Source organism: Maniola hyperantus, chromosome 5 (genome assembly GCF_902806685.2).
Source record: "Maniola hyperantus chromosome 5, iAphHyp1.2, whole genome shotgun sequence".
Taxonomy (NCBI): Eukaryota; Metazoa; Arthropoda; class Insecta; order Lepidoptera; family Nymphalidae; genus Maniola; species Maniola hyperantus.
Window position 1 is genome coordinate 10,876,339 of NC_048540.1, and position 26,706 is coordinate 10,903,044.

The 26,706-nt window shown below is 36.5% G+C and overlaps 2 protein-coding genes across 2 annotated transcripts; one reads left to right on the forward strand and one right to left on the reverse strand.

Annotated features, from left to right (window-relative positions):
* The first annotated feature begins 6,703 nt into the window (after positions 1-6,703).
* Positions 6,704-12,085, forward strand: 140up (RPII140-upstream gene protein). Its single transcript, XM_034968375.2, has 6 exons — positions 6,704-7,131; positions 7,413-7,578; positions 8,225-8,313; positions 9,457-9,590; positions 10,442-10,550; positions 11,370-12,085. Exons 1-6 carry the CDS (start codon positions 6,953-6,955, stop codon positions 11,488-11,490), a joined length of 798 nt encoding a protein of 265 aa, XP_034824266.1. The 5' UTR covers positions 6,704-6,952; the 3' UTR covers positions 11,491-12,085.
* A 908-nt stretch (positions 12,086-12,993) lies between these two features.
* Positions 12,994-22,197, reverse strand: twf (twinfilin actin binding protein). Its single transcript, XM_034968701.2, has 9 exons — positions 22,030-22,197; positions 21,511-21,588; positions 21,326-21,437; positions 20,343-20,505; positions 19,275-19,408; positions 18,246-18,349; positions 17,933-18,076; positions 16,999-17,117; positions 12,994-16,010 (listed from the first exon to the last, which is right to left on the reverse strand). The coding sequence occupies exons 1-9, from the start codon at positions 22,052-22,054 to the stop codon at positions 15,858-15,860; spliced, it is 1,032 nt and encodes a 343-aa protein (XP_034824592.1). The 5' UTR covers positions 22,055-22,197; the 3' UTR covers positions 12,994-15,857.
* Between the last annotated feature and the right edge of the window lie 4,509 nt (positions 22,198-26,706).

The following is a 26,706-nucleotide window of genomic DNA, read 5'->3' on the forward strand; positions in this document are numbered from 1 at the left end:
CAATGTTTAATTTAATAAAGGATAGGTACCTACCTAATGTGAAGAATAAAGGAGGATGCTGTGCGCATAGTCCTATAATAGAATAAAGGAAACCGAAAATTAAGAATAACCTCATTCTCTGTTAAAGTCTAATTGTAAAGATGCGACGGTATTACCAACGTTCTGAATTATTATATTCACAATAAAGTGACACTGTTATTGCAGTTTAGTGGAATAATTATTATAATTATGTTGATCCATGTGGGACTAAATCAATTAAAATAAAAGTTTGAGCTCGCATCAACATTCTGACAAATTAAGATTATTATAATATCATATTCAACTGAGACTTAAAGATGAGTCAATTTCAAAAGTATTTAGGGTTCCGCACCTAGTAAGAAAGAAAATCAATTCTAGAAAATCAATTCTAAAGGTTATCGTTTCTTGTATAACAGTTATAAATGTGAAAAAACCCTTGGTTTCGGTGCGCAAGAAATTCTTTTTTTTTTCACAAATTTTATGAATGAAACAGTGAAGTGATATGGACATTAACAATAAACGATAGGTACCTAGAGCAGTCACCTGCGATAGTACACTGACCTTTGCCGGTGCATTCACACTGGACTTGCTAGAACGGTTAAATAGTTACACACATACCTACACGACTTGAGATTGCTATGATCATACAATTTTGATACGAAGGGGTCAATCATTGAATGCTTATGCTGAATGGTCACACAGTGTGTGTGCCCACGCATACCTAGTAACTGAGATGATTAAATACTAAAATTGAGACCCGGTTTAGCAATACGAACCTTAGGCATGAAATAAAAGCCAGTAGAATGTACAGAGATTTAAGAATATTTGTAGAAGTTTATTGAATAGAGGTATAATGCTACTCTATTTTACTACATTCTATATCTTGTTGCAAGGGTAGGCATAACCCTTCTAGCATGTTAGTGGAATTGTGTACACATCTGTGGGCAGATGACTGACAATTATTGATAAGGTCGTTGTCACACTATGACGACAGGGCCGGACTATGAAATTGATTTATGATAAAGTCGGTTACTTACTTTATCCGCGATACTAATTAATTTCATTCTACAACAACAACGGTACAAAATTATTTCGTTATAACTAGTCGTTGAAATTTATTTGATAAATTATTTGATGAATATATGAGATTTATAGAACAAGGGTTACCATGAATATTCAAACCATAGGACATTGATGTCACTCAACAATTAAATATAGAGAAGTTTTGACTGAACTTTAAAGTGAAATAAACGAAAGATGGACGATCATTTGAAAAATAGATCTACGATACTGACACAGATAAATAAAATTAGTTAGATTAAAAAAAAAAAAAAAAATTTTTTGTTTTGGCCAATCCGCTTCCTTTCTTTTTCTCTCGCTTTTCTCCTAAGCGGTGCTATTTCATTTATAGAGAGACGAGCCACGAAGTTCCCGGTCACAACGAAGACATCAACTAAAATTCTAAAAACCTTAAACAACTAACCCGTTTTAAGGAAACTTTTATCTACTAATATTTCGAACATACCGACAAGATGGATCAAAGTCTCTTGGCGATATTGCACTCAATGAAAACAAAATTACAAAATTTATCAACCAACGCATCTCAAATAATAGAAACTCTTGATGATCCAACCACTCAATCTCCAACGATTATACAAGAAGCAGAAATTATTTCTTCGAAATTACAAACTTTGTTAAATAGATTGAGCTCCGAATTAACCAATTACTTTCGATTAAGCAACGATCCTGCGCCTGATGACATATCCGAGATATCTACAGTACAATTAGAAGCCGAAGATATATTGTGTGAACTTAAAGTCAAAATTAAAGAAAAGACTAAAGTAATTGAACGAGAAAATCAAGTCAACAGGGATACGAATCCGAATCTAAACAGCCGGCTACCGAAACTGAGTTTACCGGAATTCGACGGCGATATCCTGCAATGGTCAACATTTTGGGATCAATTCAGCTCAAATATTGACAAACGAAACTTAACCGATGTCGACAAGCTATTGTATTTAAAAGCTTCATTGAAAGGTGAAGCGAAGAAGATCGTGGAAGGCTTAGAGACAACAAACAAGAATTACAGTATAGCACTAGTGACATTAAAAAATCGATATGGAAAGGAAAACCACATAATTGATGCACACTACTCAGCACTGTATCGTGTCAAGGCTTCCACCGCAATGAATGTCACGGAGGTGAGACAAACACTGAACGAGATCGAACGACATCTTAGGGTGCTTAAATCGCTGGGCGAGGACATAAACCACAACCATCTACGTTTCCTAATCTTGGAAAAATTCCCGCAAGAAATCATTTACGAAATGAAAATGAAAATAAACACCGAGTCCATCGAGGAGATAAGGAAATGCCTCGAAGTCATTATCACGGCTAGGGAAGACGCAGAGAGAGTTATCCAGGGAAAATCTGAAGACAATTACACTACCCAATCTCTACATGCGAATGCATCCGACGACAATAATATGGAAGTAAAATCCAAAAGGCCAACAAATAAAGGAAAGTCTATAAAGAAACCCGAAGCAAAATTTCAAAATAAAAATCGGGGATTATTTCAAGGTTGTCAGGGAAGTTTTAAGAAACAATTCAAAAGAAAATGGGTAGAGCAAGTAGGAAACCAAGAAAGACAACACGAGAAAAAAGGAAAACTTCAATGCATTTTCTGCCAAGAGAACCATTTTAACGATCAATGTAAAGCCTTCACAACGTTACGAGAAAGGAGGAATAAATTGGGTAACCGATGTTATGCATGTTTTCGCAAAGGACACACCGTAAAGACATGTGAGAGAAAACCAAATTGTGCACACTGCAACGAGATTGGATCTCACAATCGGGCACTTTGTCCTAAAAATCTACAAAAGGAGAGTGAAACAACTAATAAATAAATAAAAATAATAAATAAGAATGTAAATAATAAATAAGAATAATAATAAATGATTATATAAATAATAAAAATACAAAACGAATCAACCAATAATTTAATGCAATTAGATACCAAGGATACTACGATACTTCAAACAGCAGTTGTGAACGCTAAATCTGAAAAGGAAGAACATCCTGTTCATTACTTGCATCATTGTGTCCATCAGAAGGAGAAAACTATCAGAATTATATACCGACTCCAAAAGGGCGTTTAAACGAATGTCTATGAACTTAAGGGGGTGGAATTCTAATTCTTATGAATTTATGACACAAATCCCAGACTCGTCAAAGGAAATCCGTGTTAAGATATTAGGACTTGATTGGGATTTAAAGGAAGATCTACTTCAATTGAGATACAAGATCGACTCTAATGCGAACAATAAACGGGAAGTATTGAGAGTGATCGCTTCAATCTACGACCCTTGCGGATTTGTCGCACCACATATTCTACCTGCTAAATTATTTCTGCAAGAGCTTTGGAAAACCAAAATTAAATGGGACACCACCTTTTCAAAACAGATGAAGGAAGAGTGGTCGACAATACGTGAACAACTAGACAAGATTAAAGAAATATCAATACCCAGATGTTATATGGCGAATGCTCAAAATAACGATGTTCAATTGCATTGCTTTACCGACGCGTCTCTTAAAGCTTATGCAGCTACTGTATATATAGTGAATGAGAACAAGATCAGTTTCGTCATTGGAAAATCTAGACTTGTACCTATAAAGGATCAGGATAATTTGAAAATTCCTCGATTAGAATTACTCGGAGTATTAATTGGAAGTCGTCTTATAAAATTTATTCGGAACTTTCTTTCTGCAAAAGTAACACATAAATTTCTTTGGACCGATAGCCAAATTGTAATCGGATGGTGCAAGTCTTCTAAACTTTTACCACCATTCGTAGCAAGGAGAATCCAAGAAATTAAACGAAATAAAGAATTGATCATAAGATATGTTCCCTTAGAGCTAAATGCGGCAGATGTAGCAACAAAACCTTACAGCACTTGTGAAGAGAAAGCGAAATAGTTAGCTGGACCTCAATATTTGTTACAAGCATCTGATACATTGCCACAAAGGGCAACGAATAGTGATCCCTTTTTGTTTCGGGAGGCTCTTCCGAATGATAGTGAAGATGAGGAAGTTGAAATTAATGAAACTATTTCTGTAATATAGATGCCGAGCTGGATCATATATTTGTCGGCAGAGAGCTCTAGGATCGTCGTATTACCTTCTATTGGGCGTTTATCTACAGGGTTATCATGTTGGCTTAATAGGAACGCGGGATACGATTCTACACAAGTACACAAGTCGTTTCTCTTACCATCTTCAAACCATATTGTTATTCTTACGTGTCCATGGTAACCCAGATTGTGTCATAATGCGTAGACTCGATCAACGCCACTAGACAACGTTTGCGTCCCGATTACTGCCGAGTATCTCCGACATATTGAAACCAGTTGATTTCTTGGCTGTAGGAAAATGTATAACAGTAGAGAATACCCGGAAGGAACCTTTAGCAGAAGGAACCGTTACAAAAAGGGAACTAGTTAAAGGTTGGAAAAGAGCTCTTAAAATCCAGGAAGAATTTAGAGAAATGTTTTCTAATCGTTACCTTCTCAGCCTTCGAGAAAGATACCAGCATTCACATAGGGATCCAAGAGTCACTTCGAAATTAGAACCTCAAGAAGGACAAATAGTCCAGATAAAGGGGGAACATCCTAATCGGGAAAGCTGGCGAGTTGGGAAAATAACAAAACTTATGAAGGGGAAGGATGGATTTAGCAGAACAGCGAAAGTAAAAGTAGATAATAGCGAATATATTAGATCCATTTCACACTAATATCCACTGGAAATGGACGAACAAGAAGCTCACGCTCTAGCTGACAAACCTAGACCAAGTTACAACTATATACCTTCCGAACGCATAACAAGAGAAGTGCACGAAGAAACCACTGGAGAAACCAGTGAGATACGTAGTGGTGAAATCGATACACCTGAAAAGGAAAATGATCACACCATACAAGACCATAATCGACGATGTTAGAGGATCAACTTCTGCCAGAGGAGATTACTAACTAAAACGAAGTAGACCTTTCTTCCGAGGAGCCAAGACACAAGAGAGAAGCGGCTGTCAGGGCCCTCAAGAAGATTAAGGAGTGGACGCAGAATCTTATCGTCTTATTGTAACTTCCGTTGTTGGGGAGTGTCGCGACGAACGTCGCGAAATAGTTAATTGTACAAAATATAAATAGTAATCATCGTAAAATTAAATCATCCAATTATAATATCTAATTACAATAACGAGCAAAGCGAGATTAGAAGGAGAGGAATCCAGAGCCGGACGCTTAAAATACTATGGTAAGTTGTCTGTGACTTTACTCTGTGGGTCTAATGGTCTATACTTGAAACGCGACGCCGACTGTCTGTGGTCGAAGCCTTAAACCACGGCGCCCACCATTTTGTTAACTGACTGGATCCGAGCACGGCAGCCTCGCCTCACAGCACGCCTGCCGTCATCAGTTCGGTGCCTCGCATCCTGTATTATTACTCGTAAGTGGCTAACTATAAGTAACTATATTTGATTGCCATTAATTGTGTGCATAAGGAACGTTTCCATGTAGCCTACGTCGAGAGTCGTAAGGGCCCTTTATTGGCAGGCCTTAGTCGGAATAGTAAATCGTCAGCGTCGGGAGCCATTGGGACCCTTGTTGGCAGGACTTGGCTGGGAGAAAGTAATCCGTCAGTATCGAGAGTCGTAGGGGCCCTCGGGTGGCAGGCCTTAGCGTCGAACCGCTAACTCTCGATACAGATGACGAGACCAGCTAGCTCTCGACGTCAGTGACGACCCCGGCTAACTCTCGGCGTAAGTAGCAAGCAAAGGTGTGGCACTTTGAGCCGGCACGAATAGCCAGTTACCTGACCGAAACGCGGTAGGTCAATGGGACCCAATTATAATCCTAATGGCTGGGCTAATGATGGAACCGTTCCTCCTTTAATTTAGTGCTAGTCAGCCCTGGTCTTCCCCGCATAGCGGCGAGGAAGACAGTAGCCCCGGCAGATTTCGTCTAGGCGAAATCTGCCCGTCCCATATATGTATTACAGAGTGCGAGGCAATGGATTCTGTCCTATGCGACGGGGAGGAAGGCCGCTTCCTCGCCTGTCGCCTCAGTGCCGCGGAGACGGCGCATTAACCCGGTGTCGCACGCGCAAGCAGACTGCGCATCGAGCAAGGGTGAGTGCATAATCAAACATTCACAAACTAGCCTTCGTGACGTCTCTGGTTTCAACCCTCAAACCCGGGCGGCAAGCCGAGTCTAACTAAGCATAAACAGGAGGCGCCACGACAATCGTTGATCTCGATATCTTGCATCCCAGGCAAGACATAGGCTACTTTTTATCTCGGAAAACCAAAGAGTTCCCACGGGATTTTTAAAAACGTAAATCCACGCGGGCGGAGTTGCGGGCATCATCTAGTAATATTATTTTGCTATAATACCATCACTATTTTCTCGATATATAATCGCATTATCGCGTATCTCCAAATAATATTAATAATATAAAAGGTCTCAATGTTGTCGGTTTACGCAAACATGACTTGGGACACAGTTTTATCTTGTTTGGTGATAAGCCGAGTCAATTCGTTCAAATTGATATCGAGCTATTGATCCCCTCACTAAACGACAACAGCTGTCACTGTCAATAATGTCAATTGTCAATGTTTTAGGTTTCAGCGTGGTTTCAGCAAGGTTTCACAGCCTTCAGTGTCGTTTTCAGATAAACACAGATTTTCATTTTATGCAAGAGCCAAGAATCAAATCAAAATGCAAGTGATGCAAGTTTTATAAGTACGAACTAGAAATTAGATATACTAAACCAATTAAAAATAAGTTTACAGTTACCAAGCTAGTTTCGTAAAATGTGGATGTTATTGTCTTAACATATTTTGTTTTATATATGCCCTATAACCTATTTCAAAAGCAAAACAATGTTTAGCCGACTATTGAATCAAAAATTAATGCTAGGAACGGTTGCAAGGCTGACACCAAGCGTGCTAATACCAATTTTCGGCAGAAGAAATGAAAATGATAATGATGAACTAAATACACCAAATTCGCCACTTCCAAAGACGGGATGGGATAGAGTCAAAGCTATGTATTATAAAAAGTAAGTTATATATTTCTTGATATATTCCATATGGTGATATGCCACTTTTAAGCCATGGCTAAAATATGCTGTAATCTGTCTCTGATCTTTTGTTTAAGTAAGTACATACCTATTTAGGTACTGAAGATGTAATAAAGCGTGCAAAACAAGTATTCCAATCTGAGGTTGTAATGTAACTAGCAAAGTTGCATACAATGTCATCATTTCACATTTTCAGTACCTATTGAAAAGTGTTGATTGCGATGGGTATATTGTGGATAAGTTTTTTTCTTAAATTTCAGTGAACACGATGAGAATTCAGTTGAATTGCACAATGTAGCACAAGCAACTCTGACTGGACTGTTTGTTGGTGCATGTTTAGGAGGCTTTGTCAAGTCGAGAGAAGCTTATTTGTACTTCATAGAAAATAATCAAGCTACTATTTTTAATTCAACTGTGCAAGCTAAGGTAAATAAAGTTTAACTTTATGGTCTGGATAGGGATCTCGAAGGAGTATTTTACTATTTAAAAAATAAATGTTTAATGATGTGGATAATTTATTATGATTCTCCTGTTAATTCAATAACTACATAAAATGATTTTATCTTGGTTGGAACTTTTTGAATATATTGTCAACTGTTGTAGTTACTGTTGATAATAAAATTTAATAATAGCTAATGTCCGGCACACGTTCCAATGCGACTTGCACACCACCTATTGCACGTTGATGGGACTTAGTCAGAAATCTTCACGCAAGTGCCAACAACAACTTTACGAATGCTCAACTCAATCAGATAAAAGTTGTGCAAAAGCATAAGTAATACAAACAAACACAATATAATTATATTGGATTTTAGCAAATGGACTTGTCATTGCAGTTTCTGACACTTTCTTCTTTCTCACTTTCTGACTTCTCTTGTCTTACTGTCTCTCATGCTCAAGCTTTAGTAAACATGAAAGACAGTAAGCTCAAGCTTTAGTAAACATGAAAGACAGTAAGACAAAAATGATTGAGTTATTTCCTTATTAACCATCTAATTGCTATGGTATTCTTATTAATATGCTATAGTCTACTTCTGTGAATCATAACTTTTAAGCTCTTTGTATTTTGCAGAAAAAGTTGCAGGACTACGTAACAGTAGCGTTTGCCAAGGGTGCTTACCATTGGGGATGGAGACTAGGTGCCTTCACAGGAATGTTTAGGTAAATCATTTAATTGTTAATTTATATAAATATACTTCATTATGTCTAACACAAGTTGTCTGTCGTTTAAAAAAGTACCATCGCAGACTAAAGGCTAGAATACAGTTTATGTAAATACATACATATTACGTAACACTGTAGCACTGATTATCTATATACACAAAAGGAAAAGCTGATTGACTGACCGACTGATCTATCAACGCATAGCACAAACGACGGACAATGGACGGATTGGACTGAAATTTGGCATGCAGATTGCTATTATAGTTGACGCATTTTAAAATGAGTCGTCGAGTTATCTGTCTGTTTCGTTCGCACTTTCCTACGACTTGTAAGTGCGAGCGAAATAGACAGATAACTCGACGACTCAGTTTAAAATGCGTCGACTATAGTCTATCTGCTAGGAAAGCATTTTTGAAAATTCAACCCCTTAGGTGGTAAAATGGGGATTAAAATTTGTTGTGTCGTCCAAGCGGACAAAGTTGCGGGAATATGATAGTATGATATGAAATATTACTATGAAAAGAAATTAGTATATTTTTAATTCCAAAAGGAACCTACTTACTTACTTTTGAGTGACTGATGGAAAAATATTGGAATGCACCTACTTACACCAAAAAATTTTGGGATGTAAATAAATTACGCTCTTTGGAAATATGAAGTAATCAATGAGGAGGTTTTCAGACAATGTTCGAGAAAATTTTCATAGATGGCGCTGAATACTACCACCACTAATGATGAAAAATAATACCTATATCTATATGATCTATGCTTTAATTTTTAGGTCGTGTCAATCAATGACATAGATGAAGAGTAAGAGCTAGCGTGCCTTTCAATTTTCCTTACGTTTCTTCCCCACAAAATATCTGTGAACTATAATAGAAGTAATTAATTAATTTGGCATCCGATTTAAATTTAAAAATTTAAAGCATAGATCATAATATAGATATAGGTATTATTTTTCATCTGTAGTTGTGGTAGTATTTAGCGCCATCTATGAATTTTTTTTCGAACGTTGCCTGGAAACCTCCTTATTACATATTATGGAAATTATGGAACCATTTGTCATAAGTCTGGATCTCAATTTGGAACTGAGGTATAAATAGTATAATTATTAATTTGTATACCTACTTTTAATTTCAGTTTAATTTCTACAACAGTATCAGTTTACCGGGATGAGAGCTCACTGTCAGATTACATCATAGCAGGTTCTCTGACAGGGGCGATATACAAAGCAATGTTGGGGCCAGCGGCTATGCTAGTTGGAGCTGCTTTAGGTAAATATTTCATCACGATCAACCCCATCGCCCGCTCACTACAGAGCATGGGTCTCCTCTCAGAGTGAGAAGGGTTTTGGCCATAGTATACCGCACTGGTCATGTGCGGATTGGTAGACTTCACACACCTTTATTTTATTTTATTTTATTTTATTTATTATGTTAACTTTCGGCTACTTTACATACATTAAAAAAATACTTATTCTGAACATATAAATTACTAAATGTAGTCGCCATTTACAAGTTAACACAACATTTACAAAAATATGTTACAAAATAAAAATACATTACATCAATAAGACGATGAGACAAAAAAGACGTGAAAGAAGTGTATCTAATAATATTAACTATAACTAAACACCTTTGAGAATATTATGGAGAACTTTCAGACATGCAGGTTTTCTGAAGATTTTATTCTTCACCATTAAAGCAAGTGATATTTAATTAATTAATGCGTGCCCAGGATCGAACCCCCGACCTGTCACAGATTATAAAGAAAGGTAAAGATTTAGTTATCGTATTTATATTGCACTAGATTCCTGCCTCATAACTGCCTCGTTGGTCTAGTGGTTAGCATCTTCGATTGCAGATGACGAGGCCGTGGGTTCGATTACCGGGTCGGGCTAAAAACAGGTATTCGGTTTTTCTGTTAAGACATTTTCAGTAATAGCTCGGAGTTAGGAAGTTGACGGTGTGTCACCGCCTTGGACAGTACGTAAAGCCGTCGGTCCTGCGCCTGATCTCTCTCCGGTTGTGTCGGATTTCCGTCACATTCCGAATTTGGGATGCTGGAAGTTTTTTTACCCGTAAGAATATAAATTTGAGTGTAATATTTTTCTTTTGTTTTTCAGGTGGAGTATTGAGTGCTCTTGGTGGAATACTCATAATAAGTGTAATCAAAATGACTGGAGTATCTATGAATGATATTAGAAATACCATGTACAAATTTAGAGAAATGAGGTTAGTTCCTAACATGTAAAAAATAAAAATACCCAAATAATAATCCAGCAGTTGGCGCCGATTCTATGGTCTTTCTCTAAACTAAATTTAAAGTATTTGTATCCTTTTCTTTTTTATATTTCTAAAAAAGGACAGAACATGAATTTTACATATAAAGACTCTAAATTATAGTGCATGCTACAAATTTATACAATAGGCTCGCGAGTGGCAGCTAAAGTCACGAGGATTAACAGCTCTAAATTAAAAAAAACTGTCAAACTTTGTCTGTCCTTTTCTTATTTCATTTTGGTAAGAAAAAGATGCAAATACTCTTAATTTTAGTTGCGCTCAAAATCAGTACCACTGACTGTTCTGAAATTACACTTAATTTTTTTTGTCTAAGCAAGAAAAATATGTAAATCAGCACTTGAAAATTTCCCGGTTTTATTGATTTTTATGACTGCCAATCCGCACTTTGCCAGCGTGATGGACTATGGTCTAAAGTTTTCTCATTCTGAGAGGAGACCCGTTCTCAGTAGTTGATGATGATTAATTTTTATCTAAGCTTACGAGAAGCGCGCCCCTTCGACGGCACTTACGTAATGATAGAGTGTGAGAGAGATAAGATTGAGAGATTTTTAAAATTTTAGGCCGCAGCGCTACAGGAGCCGAATTGTACTTTATTCCATCGTAACAAGCGTCGCTATTTATTTAACTCCCTGCGGAGTGATCCTGGAAGACACAATTGAGTATTTTGTATCTTCTTTGATTTGCAACTTCCTATATTTCTCTAGATAAGTAAAATAAGAAACACTAAGTATTATTTTGTTGTTGTTTCAGGCAAGAGCAATTAAATCAAGCCATTGATAAATCATCGTCAGAAAAACACGACAACCTGACGAGACATCACGACCAAATCGTTGAAGAGAAAGGTGTAAAGAATATAGACCAGTTGTCTTAGCGGGATCTGATTATTGTCCATGGTGCTTATTCGGTAGTACACAAATCTTTGAACAGAACTAAATCGACAAGTACAGTGCCATCGTTTTCTTCATAGAGGATGTGATAAGGATGGCACTAATGTAGACCGATCAATTTAGTTTAAGACTTAGTTAATTTAGATAAATTATACCTTCTTTGTGACAAGAAACGCAACGTACATAGTCACATACAAAATCTGACTCTGATAAATTAAAACTCCTTTGTGATAAGTGACTTACACACTAGTCATGTAGAAAATCGGCCAGAAACAGTGTTGCTTCCACTTTATTTTATTTACAGCAGAATAAAAAAATTAGCTTGTTGCTTTTGGCGGAGCAACAAGCAAATTTTTTAAGAGCCTATGCTTTTGCATAGGCTCTGAAGTAATAAGGTGACACAATATAACTGGCTTCATTTTTATCAACAAGTTTGAATGATGGCGTTGTCGATATTTTTTGTTTACTTATACAAATATTATAATAATGTTGAATTATTTGTATTTATTGTTGCCAGTTTTAATGTAAAAAGTTGTTAGGGTTAGACTTTAGTAATAAATTCAATTTAATTATTAAGAATGGCTTTATTTAACAGCGACTTCCTCAGCGTGATATAATTTATGCCACTCAGGGATGTGCTGAAATGGCGACGTCGCATCGGAAAGCGCAGCCTTGGAAGATCCTCCATTAGGTGGATGGAAGACATCAGAGTCAGACGAGTCGCGGGGAGTCGCGTTCAAGCGGCGCAAGAGCGTGGCGTGTGGAAGTCCCTACAAGAGACCTATGCCCAACAGTCCACAATTATAATTCGGAAAATCTCCCAGTCACTTAAAATGTAAGCTTTACAACTAGTGCTGTGCCGGATCATTAGCAATGTAGATCCGCGGATACGGATCATTGGCATCAAGATCCGCGGATACGGATCTTAACTTTCTTACTCAATCAGTGTCAAAACAAAAGCTATTTTTTACTTTGTAGTGGTTTTGGTAATCGGTTTTTTTTTGTTTAAGTATTTATCACCTAAAAATAGAATTTAATCTATGTACCCATTAAAAATTAATAGGGTAAAAGATCCGCCAAAAAAGAAACGGATACGGATACGGATATCCGGAACATCACTATTTACAACCCTCCCACATCCCAAACGATTTCATTCGGGAGGAATAAAACCCACCACCACATTTAATATTGAAACTATTTTATCATCACCGGTCCACTCTGAGCACGGGTCTCCTCTCAGAATAATGGTTAAAGCCACAGTCCGCCACGCTGGCCAAGTGTGGATTGGCAGACTTCACACACACCTTTGAGAACATTATATAGAACTCTCAGACATTTTCTCACAATGTTTTTATGTGTTTGTTTGTTTGTTTGTGTGTGTTTAAAGGAAGTATTCTAAGGCATGGTAATAAATATATTACCACGCCTTGGAATTTTAGTGAAAGTTGTTTCGTTAGTTGTATATTTATTACAATAAAAGTAAAATAAAATATCAAAAGCATTTATTTAAGTATACTACTAAAATAAAAGAATGACAGAATATAAAAATATGATGAAATTTTCGAAAATAGGTAGATAGTACATATAATTTAAAAATACGTTATTTTGTGCATTTCCAATTATTTACGTTAAACTTTTTTTACAGGAAACAAACTTTACCTACCTGTAGGTTGAAATTGAAAGTGTGATAATGATAGAGTTTATTGATTTTATTTACATTGGCAAGATAACAATATCAAAATAGAAATAACAATCATCTTAAATAAGTATATCAAAATTTTAAGAACTTTAATCTAGTGAGCTGAAGATTCTTCAAAAGAATCAACTAAGCAAAACTAATTTTTTAGATGACTGAAACGAAAGGTATAACATATTTACTTAAAATAAATATAAGTTAGCCTTATTCCATAACGCATTTACAATATTATTATGCTAGTAAAATTAAAGTAATAATGATTTAATGACATAATCAAAATGAGATTAAAAAGTATCTATCTATTATTATTAAATGATTATTGTATTACAAGCTGGAAACATAAAAAATAAAATTGTATTATTTTACCATCCTCAATACTGAATAAAATATTATATTACATAAGTATTATCGTATAATCTTCTACTATTTTTGAATAAATATTGATAGGTAAGTATATTAAAAATTTTGAAATTATTAATACTATACCATCAACCTCTTTATGGCTGCTGATACCATACGATTTTTGTATAATTATTATTATTGCACATTTATCAAACATAAGTCTAACATATTATATTAATATAATAAATAATTGGTTTAATACTGGTTTTCAATTATTTATTTATTTTATTGCTCTCTCTCATTACATACAACAGCAAATATTGGTCAAACTCTACTACAACAGTGATCTTTTCTAATTATTATTAATTTTGGTGATATTTTAACCAGTGATTTATACACTTAATACATTGTTACATAATTCATTATTTTTCGTAAAAACACGAATTAATAGTTATTTTCATAGGACTACCGACGGAAGAACAGATCTAATAAACATACAACTTACAGCAATCCGAGTTTTCATAATTTCACAGTACAAACTACACCAATTTTCAAAAAACTAATTTAATTTTCTTCAATCTATAATAAACGACAGGTAAGGAACTTTGGAAGGAAAAGCTACAAATTTACACATTTTAAATTTCACATTTACAATTACAAACAAAAGTATTCTTAATATAAGAAAAGCTCTTAGCTCTTACTGAACAATATACTATTATAGTATTGTTTACGGACCTCTATTCAAAGAGCCCTTGCGGGTCGAATGAATCCGAGATTCCTCTTAGGTCTTGTGTAGGGAGACAGGATTGACAGCCAGAGCAATTTTATCGTTTAATCACTACCCATATATATGGGTATTGGGTATATACCCACCCATAAATGCGCAAGTGTGTTTGTTTCTTGGGTTGTCCTTCAATCACGTCGCAACAGAGCAACGATTCGATGTGATTTTTTTGCATGGGTATAGTTAAAGACCTGAAGAGTGACAGACTACTTTTTATCACGGAAAATATCCCACGGGATTTTTAAAAACCTTATCCATGCGAACGAAGTCGCGGGCATCAGCTAGTATACGATACGCCGACGACGCCCTTGATGATTGCGGACGAGCCGACTACCATTTGCCATTTGGGCATGTAACTCGTAACACCTACATGCTCGAAAGAGTGATGCACTACTAAGAATAATATTAAAGCGCTTTTCGACTTATACCGGTTGGTATAATCGCTCACATCTGTAACCCCGCAGGATTGCTTGGTCTATACTTTATCCACAGATAAAATTAATATAGGGCTCTCTGTTACGCAATCCCATACCACAGACATGTCCAGATTTGCAACTAGCGTGGCCCCCTCAGTCCTCGCTCAAGCAGATTTTCTTACTTGTGAAATGTTATTCCGTTTATTTTACGTTCGCTTCGGCTATTGTAGCCTAGTATACTGCAACCCACCATTGCACAATAACTTCAAAAACAAAAAACAACAAAACGAATCAATTATTTATGTACAATACTTGAGTCAACATAACCTCACTTCACGTTTATTTATTTTTTATTTTGTTTATTTGAAAGTAATCAACAGCGTAAATACATTATTATTATTTAAATTTAAATCTAGGTATAACAGAAGGCCAAAAGAGATTACTTAAAATTATAATTAAAACTATTTTAACAGAATACCTAGATTGTTGTTTGCCAAAATCTCACGTACCTACAAATACATTTTGGCAAACAAAAAAAGTGGCCACGGTGATAAGGACAAAGCATAATCATTTTGTCATGTTCTAATAAGAGCTTAAATGCATTTAGCTATCTCGCTCTAACAGTAAGTGTCACAATAGGGCTACTTCTAACAGTCCTTATTCTGAGTCCCATACAAATGACAACTCGGTGGGCGTTAACCATTTTGAGTCTCTAACCAATCATAAACCAGAATAGGTTTTTGAATTGAATTTCGAATGTTTTTTGTCATATTAATTACATACATTACTTAATTATTAATAAGATACATTGGGTATCTAATAGAGTAGTACAGAAAACAGTAAGTTCGTTTGTAATTGGTTGACCACTCAAAATGGTTAATGCCTACTGAGTTTTTGTCTTTGTCATTTTTGTATGGGATTACCTATCAGAGAGAGAGCCCTATACTAACTTCTCTCCGTGGATAGAGTATAGATGTCTCCATTGACGGACTGTATGAAGTATTTTTTTAGGCTGTGATTCTTCTGTCGATCGACATTGATCGGTTAGTTTGAGAGAAATTATTGGAAGAAAAAAGTTACGGTTATAAAAACAATTATCCTTAATAAGAAAAACTATTGAGTTGTTTGCGCTTTAGTGATTCTTTTCGCGCCTCTGTTAGGCGGGCCCTTGGGTTTCGCGAACGCGGGTCGATGGAGGTTCCTCTTTGGGTGGATCTCGTCGTATAAATACTCTTCGGTTAATTCTTTACCGTCGTCTATTTCTAGCTGGAAGGAGAAAAAATATATTTTAAAAAACCGGTCAAGTAATAAATAATTAACCTTAACTTGGACTTGTATAACCCGCGGGGTGATAACGTATCTCGCGACAGGCTTGCGATAGGCGTAAATCTCGCGATCATTGCTGTCAAACGTCTGCCTAGAGAGAGACAGCAATAGCCACAAAGCAAAATAAGAAGAAGAGAGACAGCAAACGAACTGTCGCATTGCTACTGCTGTCGCACTGCTGTCGCTACTGCAACGTTTTACGTAATCACCCCGCAGATTTTCTTTTATTGATGGCAATTCAAGTTCAGTAACGGTAACGCAACTCTAAGAGCGTTTGTGCACTCATACGTAAAATCACTAATTACGTAAAAATACGAATCGAATGAGTACGTATTTATATGACGGCCACTTCAAAGAATCAGGGATACGAACCGAATACGGATGAGTGCACAAACGCACGGATACGAACCGAATACGGGTGAGTGCACAAACGCCCTAACTGTCTGTCATGCAACTGGACGTAAAACCTGAGCAAAGTTAGAGTACGCTCTTTATTGATGTAATTTATGACAATTAGTCTTTTTTTTTTTTTTACAAAAAAAAACCCGGTCAAGTGCGAGTCGGACTCACACACGAAGGGTTCCGTGCTGTCGTACAAGACATTTTTATGTGCAACACTGCAAGTTAATGGCAACAGCGCCATCTATATGTAATTTAGCAAATTAACTTTTTCGTGAACATTTTTTTTTGTGATATGACCACAAATTCACGGGTTCGGTTTTTCCTTTACTTGTGCAGCTTGTGCTATAATCTACCTGCCAAATTTCATGATTCTAGGTCAACGGGAAGTACCCTATAGGTTTTCTTGACAGACACGCTAGACAGAAAGACAGACAACGAAGTGATCCTATAAGGGTTCCATTTTTCCTTTTACCTCAAAACCAGAACCCTAAAAATGGCGAAGGACTACACTGTTTCTATAACATACCCGTTTTGCAACGACGACGCCTATTTTTTCAATGATTTCTAAGAATTGGCCTTTACAACTTGAATACATCATTCTTTCCTTTATACTGCAGCTGTAGCCGGGCATTGAATATATGAACACTGAAATGAAAACGAATATATTTAGCATTACTTTAAACCTGTTGAATAACGGTGGTGGGTTTGGTGGGAGGCTTCGGCTGTGGCTAGTTACCAACCTACCGGCAGAGCTAGCAGCCAAGCGATTAGCATTCCAGCACAATACCATATTATAGAAACTGGTAAGGGCTATAATTTATTTTTTATTTTTTTATTCAGATATAAGTTGGTTAGTTCTTGACTGCAATCTCACGTGGTAAGGATGGAGTCTAAGATGGAAGCGGATTATCCTGAAAAGGGGTATGGCAGTTTTTAATAAACCCAAGCTCCTTTGGTTTTTACATGGCATCGCAAATCGTGGGCACCTGTGTGTATAGTATGAGATATTGTTTCACCAACTTTGATAGATAATTGGTGCATCACTTAACAGCGTTAAAATTAAATGGACATTAAATTCTCAAGTTTTAAAAACTTGAGTTTAAAAAATCTCAAGTTTGTCCATTCATGAACAGCTAGTGCCTCAAGTGGAAACGTTGCGAAATTAAAATTAGCGATACCGAATTTTCGACAAACTATCAATATTGGTGTAATGGAAAATGACTAAATCTCAATCTCAGACCGAATAAACTCAATCAAGGAGCTAGGTGGACGGACGGATTAGGCGAGACGCTGGATTCAAGCGGCGCACCAGCAGCAGCCCTATCAGCAGTGGACATCTATCGGTTGATGATGATGATGATGAAGGATCTTCAGGTCCATTTTACACTGACTTGGTGTTTGGACTCTCGTTGGTGAGACGGAAAATCTCATACCAAATCTCAATCTCATACTAAACTCACCAATACTCTCCATGTGGTCGCCCTCGTGCGTGTGTGTGAATATATACAGGTGGTAGCGCGCGGCGTCACTCGGTACTTGCGCGGGCAGTTCAGTCAAACTGATCACAGCCGCTTTTGACTGGCAGATTTTTTCTTCTTCTAAATCTGTGAATGGTAAAAAACGTTAAAAAATCTGGTTCAAAAGTGTTTGTATATAACTACAGTAAAATCAATGCTACTAATCTTTGATGATTTTGATTACTAAATTTTATGATGATTTTAAATAATGTTTTCGAATCTTAATAAAATTAACAGCAACATCTTAGCCACTTACCTATTTTAAATTGTAGATAATTGTAGGAACCATATTGGAGATCAATAATAGCCTGTTTCGCCGACTCAGTGATAGGAAACGCGATTCCTCCCATAGTCGACTGTCTGTAAAAGCAAAAATTCATATCACAAATTGCTGGGTTAGTTTTAGTCTGACAAGTGTTTATAATATTATTCACTAAAATACCCAATAATTTGACACTTTATATTATACTTACTTTATATTATAAATGGGAAAGAGTGTCTCTCTCTATTACCTTTTCACAGCTCATCTGCTTAACCCATTTAGAAAGAATTTTGTACAGAGATAGCTTGCATCCCAGAGACAAACAAATATAACTTTTGTCCCAGAAAATCAAAGCATTCCCACAGGATACAAACCTAAATCCAGTGGAAATTGTGGGTGTCAGCTCGTAATCACATTAACTTATGTTGAGTCATATTCATAAATATGTATGAACACCACAAAAGGAAAGACTACAAACATAAAAACTTAAAAGGTAGGTAGGTTAGGTCGGTAAATAAATCTTTTAGTTGTATATAAGTATTTTTTTTGTTTTGTTTTAAGAACATTAGCCAAGTTTATCATGCTGACTAATAAACTTGGAGGGGAAAAGGAAGGGGGGGGGGGAATATTTTCCCCTTTCCCCTCCAACTAAGCATAAAGCTTGTGCTAGGAGTAGGTACGACAATAGTGCAACAGGTAGGGTTTGAACCAGCGACCTTTCGGTTTTCAGTCCGCTCCTTTAACCGTTGAGCTATCGAGGCTCTAGTATCAACTTATCTATGCAAACAATATTCTTTATGTTTACCATCGATATAAATGACAGATATGGTCAAGCAAACAAAATTTTTCTCAGTTTTGGAAACAAATAAATCAGCGCCACCTCTTAGATACTAATGAACGACCATTGAAATCCAGACGTCACTGAGGTTGCATTGGTGCTAAAGCACTACTGAGTCGGTGGCATTTTGTTTGTTCAATAGTCCTGTCCCTATGAAGTAATATATAGTAGTCAATGATTTTTACCTTGAGTCTGTGCCATAGTTGGGATCTTGTCCACTTTGTTGTAATTCCTTTAAAGCTTCTTCCCTGTCAGTGAGTGGCGCTGGTGCATTTATACCACTTACGTGAGCCTTGTAGCCTTTCAGGCATGCTTCGTCCTGGATCAAACAAAGAAAATTTAAATTTTGTATAGCAAAAATGTGAAGCTGAAGTGACAATGGGTGGGATGCAAGAACCGGCTTTTAGCTTTTACCGGGCTGAGTTTGTTGTGGACTTTTCTCTGACCTGGGCGCGTTTAGAACCCTCGCAGCTTTAGTTTTAAGTTCGCGTAATAATTATCACCACTATTTCTTACAAATACAACAACAGATTATCAAAAAAAGCAATTTATTGCCTAGTTTGAAAAAATATTTAAATTTGAATTTGAACCAGTAGTTTGATAGTCCTGAGTTAATAAACACTCTGTATGTAAAACCTATATATACTACTTGAGCATAATCTCTATCAAAAAAAAATTTTTAGAATTAGATCATTATTTTGGGAGATTATCAGCTACATCTAAACTTACAAACTTTATAATATTAGTTTACTTAGATTTATCTATACCTAGATTTATCTATATCTATAGATAGAGCAACTGGCAAGTTTTTTTTCAAGTTTATACTTATCCGCTTGGTCATTATAATTTTGTTTCTAAAATGTTTTAGAGACTTCAATGATACATGAGGAATATTATGTATTTTTTTATTCAGATACAAGTTAGCCCTTGACTGCAATCTCATCTGGTGATAAGTGATGCAGTCTAAGATGGAAGCGGGCTAACCTGGAAGTGGTATGGCACTTTTATTAAACCCCTTTGGTTTCAACACGGCATCATACCGGAACACTAAATCGCTTGGCGGCATGGCTTTTGCCGGTAGGGTGGTAACTAGCCATGGCCGAAGCCTCCCACCTGACCAGACCATAAAATTAGAAGTTGTAAAATTCCAAACCCATGCCAGGAATTGAACCCCGGACCTCCCACTAATAAGAGTGCTTACCACTGCACCAAGGAGGTTGGCAAGCCAGTATCAATATAAAACTGTATCATACCTTGCTAGTAGCATGCATTTCATCTTTAATATGAGCTGAGCCAAATTCCTGCTTGAGTGTGGCTTTAGTAGAGGCATACAACATTTTGTGTCTCACAGGCGCACTGTCCGGAGACCAACTGAGTAGCAGCCATTCATGTCCTAACGAGTTGGTTGTATCAAACCTGAAATTAACAAACTTATTATCACACTTACATTCTACATAATCAAAAGCCACACTATTATATTATATTGAAATATGTTTGTCTGCCTGTTTGCTATCTTGTAAATGTTAAACTGGTTGTACGCGGCAAAAAGTAATGTACATCTGCCTTTAGAATGGCATTTCAGCTTTGTAGTGTTGTCTATGTCACTCATACCTATATGATGTTTTGTCAATCTCAACGAAAGAGCACTCTACAAATCTGCTATCTCTTTCTAAAGGTCGATGTACATTACTTTCTGCCGCATACTGTACTTAAAGGACTAAAAGACAGTGATTATAGATGTCATTATGTATGACCTATGTCATAATGACAGCATTATTTCCATTTTTAGCCGATTCAAAAAAAGAAGGAAGTTCTCAATTCATGGGTGGGCATGTTTTAGATGCAATCACTTCACACTGTAAGATTATCATCATTAATATGATATGCTATTCAATGCTGATTTCCGTTTTTATCCTGTGGGAACTATTATTTTACAGGTTAAAAAGTAGCCCATGCCATTGTCCTAGTCTTTAATGGTGTCCATGCTCAACAAATCACGTCAATCGTCAGCTTGATTAAAGGATAAACAAACACTTTGACATTTATAGAGTGTGATGATAATATGAAAAATCTGTCTCTTTTTAAAGGTTGCTTTGAAACTTTGTTTAAGAAATTCCATACTTTAATGTTTAGATACCATTGTTCATACAAGCCTATATAATTATTCATCCAGTTTATCAATGCTTTTGTTTAAGCAAATGCAAACATAAAGAAACAGGGAATTATTTATGCTTACCTACACAAAATATAGCAAGGCAGATCTTCTACAATAAGCGACGGAACATACTTATCAAAATCATGTTCAAATGTGCCTTTAACTGGATAATGTTTTGACAGTGATAATTGTTCTGAAAATTAATTTATATTATTTTTAATAACAGATTCTGTAATTAATAAGAAACATTTATGTAGATGCCTCACCATTTTCTATGCTAACTTTTAGAAGTCTGATTTTCCCATCTCTGCATTTACTGAAAAACTTTTTCAATTCTGCATTAGCTGGAAAAATGACATGAATACCTAATGTTAAAAATTCAATACTAAGTAAGTAATGTTAACTTCAAGCATTTAAATGTGTAATATCAATAGAGTATAAAATGCTTAATTTATTACTGTTTAAAGTGAAGGAAATTGTTTTACGGAAACATTAAGCGTTCCGCTTCATAACCTTAAGTATATTAGCTCAAATAACTTTCAATTTGTTCTGTATCAATAGCCAAGTGGTTATATTGATTGTTTTATTATTAGTCAAAATTATTATTTGAATGCTTAGTCAACCAACCAAATCACGTGAATCTCTCATAATATTATTATTAGTGCATTTCTAAGAACCATTAGTCTAATAAGATTAAACTGATACCTAATAATATAAGAGATAACAAAAATTAATAAATACAAGTTCTGTGATGTGAAAGACTTGGAATAAAGATAATTTGGTACCTTGAATTCCGGTTTGATGAGACATTTTACTAATGAACAATTATCCCTTTATGTGATTCGATGTATATTTTATGGTCAAATGACGAATTCTCGGTTTTATAACGGGAAATTATGTGGGCGAAAGAAAGCAAAACCAAATCAAAGCACACACAGCGCGACTTCACGGCAAAGAAACATCTGTCTGTCAGTGTCACTGTCATTTTTGTCACTTGTTTGACGTTTCTCAAATATGTCATGTTCGAAGCGTTCAAAAAGCGTTCGTTCTAGGGCGATTGTCTAAAACCTGCATCAATCATTAATTACAATCTCAATTGTTCTGATTGTCTGAATTTGTGCGATTCTTGTTGCAACAATGCATTGTGGCCAATAGTGAGCGAGCATTAACCAATCAGAGATAATTGCGATCGTGACATTGTAGCCGTCAAACAACCGCGGTAGGTGTGGATTGGTTGGTCAAGCCCATCTAAGGTCAAGCGGTTCGACGTCAAGCACGTAGATTTTTGCTTGGATCAAGCATTTAACTGATTTCAAAGTTTGCTTGATGCTTGAGTCAAGCATTTACGTGCTTGACGCGTGATCGGTGATTGATGGGTTTTTTTTTTCTTGACGCGACGTTCAGGCAGTGTTTGATGTAGTTTAAGTTTATGCAGTATGAGAAAAGTGCCGTTTGCTTGATCGTTTGCCGCTTGACGAGCACATCAAGCACGCAATGCCGCGTTGTAGGCGGCACATTGACCCAAGTTTGGCACGCTATACATTGCTGGTTTGAAGAATACTAAATCACTAACCGCCGCGCCTTACTCAGAGTCGCTAATTGTTACTTAAGATTGAGTTAAAACGAAACAGATTTATGTGAGAGATATAGCTCTGTCTCGTTTAACTCAATCTTAAGTAACGATTAAGCGACTGTGAGTACGGCGGTAAAACTACAAAATGAGGCAAATGGTTATTGAATTGACATTGAATTGTATTTAGGTAGTAGGTAGAGTTTTTGCTAGCGTTCTGGTTACAGCCTGAATAACTAGGTATACTTAGACTGCCCGCAACTTCGTTCGCGTGGATTTATGTTTTTAAAAATCCCGTGGGAACTCTTTGATTTTCCGGGATAAAAAGTAGCCTCTGACCTTCCCCGGGATGTAAACTATCTCTGTATCAAATTTCATCAAAATCGGTTTAACGGATGAGCCATGATAAGCTAGCTGACAGACAGACACACTTTCGCATTAGTAATAATATTATTATGGAAATATTGGTATGGATGGATATGGATATTATATAATATTGTGATTAGTTATTACCTATCTTATGATTATTGCATTACATTTAAAAGTCTGAATGCGATTAGAACGTAAGTTCCTGTTGCAATTCAGCACGTACCTACATCTTAAGTAGGAATAGGGACGACGTCAAGCTCATTCGACGATATTGGCCATGCGGGGCGGTACAAGGCGGTAATACCGTAATTACTGCTACGAGCTCTACGTGCTTCAGATGCAGTTCGATGTCTCGAATGAATTTGGCATTTAGGTAATTGGAGTCTTTGTAGTTTCTTGATAAGTGGCTAAGATTAGGACTTTCTCTCATCTCTGCCATTATAAGCTTTTGTCCGCGTGGATTTAGTTTTTTAATTTTGTAGGAAACTTTTAAAACTTTTGTTCTACATCTTAAGGTGGCCCGGCCCTTAGAGCGCTTCCTTTTGTTGACTTGGTAGCCTAACCTAACCTAACCTAACATTCCGTAATGTCACATAAGACGAATTCCGTAACTAAGTACATGCCTATAGTCCGCGACAGAAGAGATGGCAACGGCATTCAGCTCCAATGTTGGAGTGCACAGTTAGGTATAATATGCGCAGACGCTGGACAAGATGCGGTCCGCTCGTGTTTTCTATGCCTCTGTAGTCTGTGACACTGTATGGTTGACGGTAAACAGCAACCTTCAGTACTTTAGGTACTAACATCACGTTATCGGACATAATTAATTGTGCCTTGAATATAATATTGATTGGAGCGGAATGCAGCTCGCCAAATTCCGCGCCCCGAATTTACGGGACCTAGATGTGTTCCTAGCCTACGCAGACCTTGGTCAATATGTAGCTGTATAGGTAGTGTACTAAGTAGTGTGTAGAAAAATCGGATGGAGTAGGTACTTAGTAGGTGGCTTGATAATAAGAAACTATAGACTACTTATAATCAAGAGTTAGACCGTGTTAGTAGCCACCATTAAAACATTCCGCAACATCAGCTCTACTAGTTCCCTACTACTAATTAGGTATAACCTACCTTCTCTAACTTGCAAACTGGACGGAGTTTCGACATACGACCAAACTTAATTGTGTTGAATTACTTGACTTCTCCATTCCCCGCTAAACTGTGTCGATTTCCGTTGAGAAACGGTTTACTTTATGTACTTACTCGTATTCAGCTGTGGCTCTACGATTCAAATGCATTAGAAGTTAGGTTTAACTAGCTAGACCAAAGTTAGGTACGGGACCTAAAGTTTGTTACGATTAAAGAGAGAGCATCTTCGCATCGTAAGACACTAAACGTATTTTAATACAGTGCATCTTATTTGAATAAGATAAACAGACAATTCTATTAAATAAACTTAAATCTAAATTAAAAGTTAAAAAAGACATTAAATTAAAACTAATATAAATTAAATTAAATCTAAGACCTCATGGAGACCACCGCAGCGAGGAATTGTACCCAAGATGCTTTTAGGTTTAAATTAATGTTGTTTTTTTAACTTTTAATTCAGATATTAAAAAAAAATCTTTGTATAGGTAGGTACCGTTGGCTTCCTATATTAAATAAAAAAATAAACCGGTAGGTATTATGTAAAAGGTCGATGATTCACACGTCATATGGTGTTGTTGCAATGTTCCGCTACATTGCTGCCGCGACATTGCTGCCTAGCTCAGAATGTAATGTCATATAAGCTTATAGAGATTGTATGGGGACCAGTAGTGCTGCGACAGGACTGTGACAGCTGGTGACAGCACTGTTGCGGCAGCGCTGCTGCGTGCAGCGTGGTTTGGAATCATACCTTAATTATTATTCTGTAGCTCTAAATACATTTGCAGTGTGATTAAGTTGACGAAAGTCAAAACGTCGCCGTGCTTAATATTACAGGACGTATCCTCTAGTTTAATATTAGAGATATTCTCTTATCTCTAGCAAATAGTGTACTGAAATAAACATAAGCAACCACCTACAGTCGCCCCATTTGAGCTTCAAATCCTCCGAGGGTATGATTTGCATGTCAAAGACGGAACTTATCTGTATAATGGCGTATTCATATATAAATTGTTCGACATTCAAAAGATATCAATAACCTTCCACGGATGAATTTTAGAAAGAATTTATTTATAAGGCAACCTTTTCCTTAAGTTAATACCTGTATTATTTTGGACGGTATCGATACAAAGTAGGTAGTAACGTGTAAAAGAGGACAAACAAGGCTGGGTTTTGAATTGATGGATAAAGAAAATACAAAGGAATAATATTTTGTTTGTTGGTAAAAATGGTAAAAATGTATAGTTATCTTGGTCTTCATGAAGAACTGTAAACTCAGAAGTCCAGACCATTAGATCCGAACTTCTGTCGTCAGGTTTGCGTTCTGGGATAACTATTATTGTATTCATTATTATTTATTATCTGTTTCCCAATTTTTGATCGTCAAAATTAACTATTCTTGTAGGTATATTATGTAGAGATCTAGTAACATTCATTGCACAGCATTTATCTCAGAGGGGCAAGATAATATTCAGCTGAGTTTGTTTTGGGGTTTTTCTTATAAAACGCAACATACACCGACAGAACTGAGGCACGGCTATTTTAGGCAGGCTATGTTAGAGTTCTCAAACTTACACGTACTTACCTAAGTAAATATTATGTGAAACAAAAAGCGCTGAGCTCTTAAAAGGAACTTCGAAGACATTTGAAACAGAGATGTCCGTCTTATATAGCAACATTAGTACCGCCCGGGAACGATTCGCTAGCAGCGCAAATATGTACTCAGTATTCAATCTTCCCCGTTATTGCCCAAGCGGGACGCTCGCCTCGAGTTAATCTTTATAAGGTAGGTTAAGTTTGTTCCGCAGTAAATAGGGTTGTGTTACTAGAATATATCCCATGCAGATAGCACAATATAAACTGGTGCTAACTGCAAGCAGAGGTCCTAGAAGCCTATCTATCGTACCGTGTATCTGTGGCTACGTAGTTTAGCGGTAGGTACCTACCTATAGTGCCTACAGGCTACACTGCCCATCAATAATTATGTACCTACTCATGAGTAGCCAATAGCCATCTCAATCAGTATTTATTTCAGCTAATATAAAAATATAAGTAAGTATGGGTATCTTTTCGAAGTGTAGAACAGCCACTAAGGTATAGAGGCCTGCTGGCTACGAACAATGGTGAAGAGGTGACGCGCTTATTTTTCCAAGTCCGCAAATTTTCTGTAGATAATGAGCCCTCTTCTAGCTGCTATGTACCTACCTCATTTGAAGCCAGACTACCAAAATTACCTACCTGTGATTCAAATTATGTTTAGTCGTTTGACTTCTGCGTGAATAGATAAATCACTAAATAACTAAATGTTAATTAAAAGACTGACTGACATAAATAACAGAAATTACACTTTACAAAGTAAGCATCTTCCAAAAGTAACTAA

Bases quoted from the DNA above. Each gene is read 5' to 3' on its own strand.
- 140up (XM_034968375.2), top strand. From the start codon at position 6,953: ATGTTTAGCCGACTATTGAATCAAAAATTAATGCTAGGAACGGTTGCA. The intron at 8,314-9,456 runs GTAAATCATTTA...TTTTAATTTCAG, and splicing joins GCCTTCACAGGAATGTTTAG to TTTAATTTCTACAACAGTAT. The intron at 9,591-10,441 runs GTAAATATTTCA...TTTGTTTTTCAG, and splicing joins GCTAGTTGGAGCTGCTTTAG to GTGGAGTATTGAGTGCTCTT.
- twf (XM_034968701.2), bottom strand. From the start codon at position 22,054: ATGTCTCATCAAACCGGAATTCAAG. The intron at 21,589-22,029 runs GTACCAAATTAT...TCATTTTTCCAG, and splicing joins TCATCAAACCGGAATTCAAG to CTAATGCAGAATTGAAAAAG. The intron at 18,350-19,274 runs GTAAAAATCATT...TTGCTTTTACAG, and splicing joins AACTATGGCACAGACTCAAG to ACAGTCGACTATGGGAGGAA.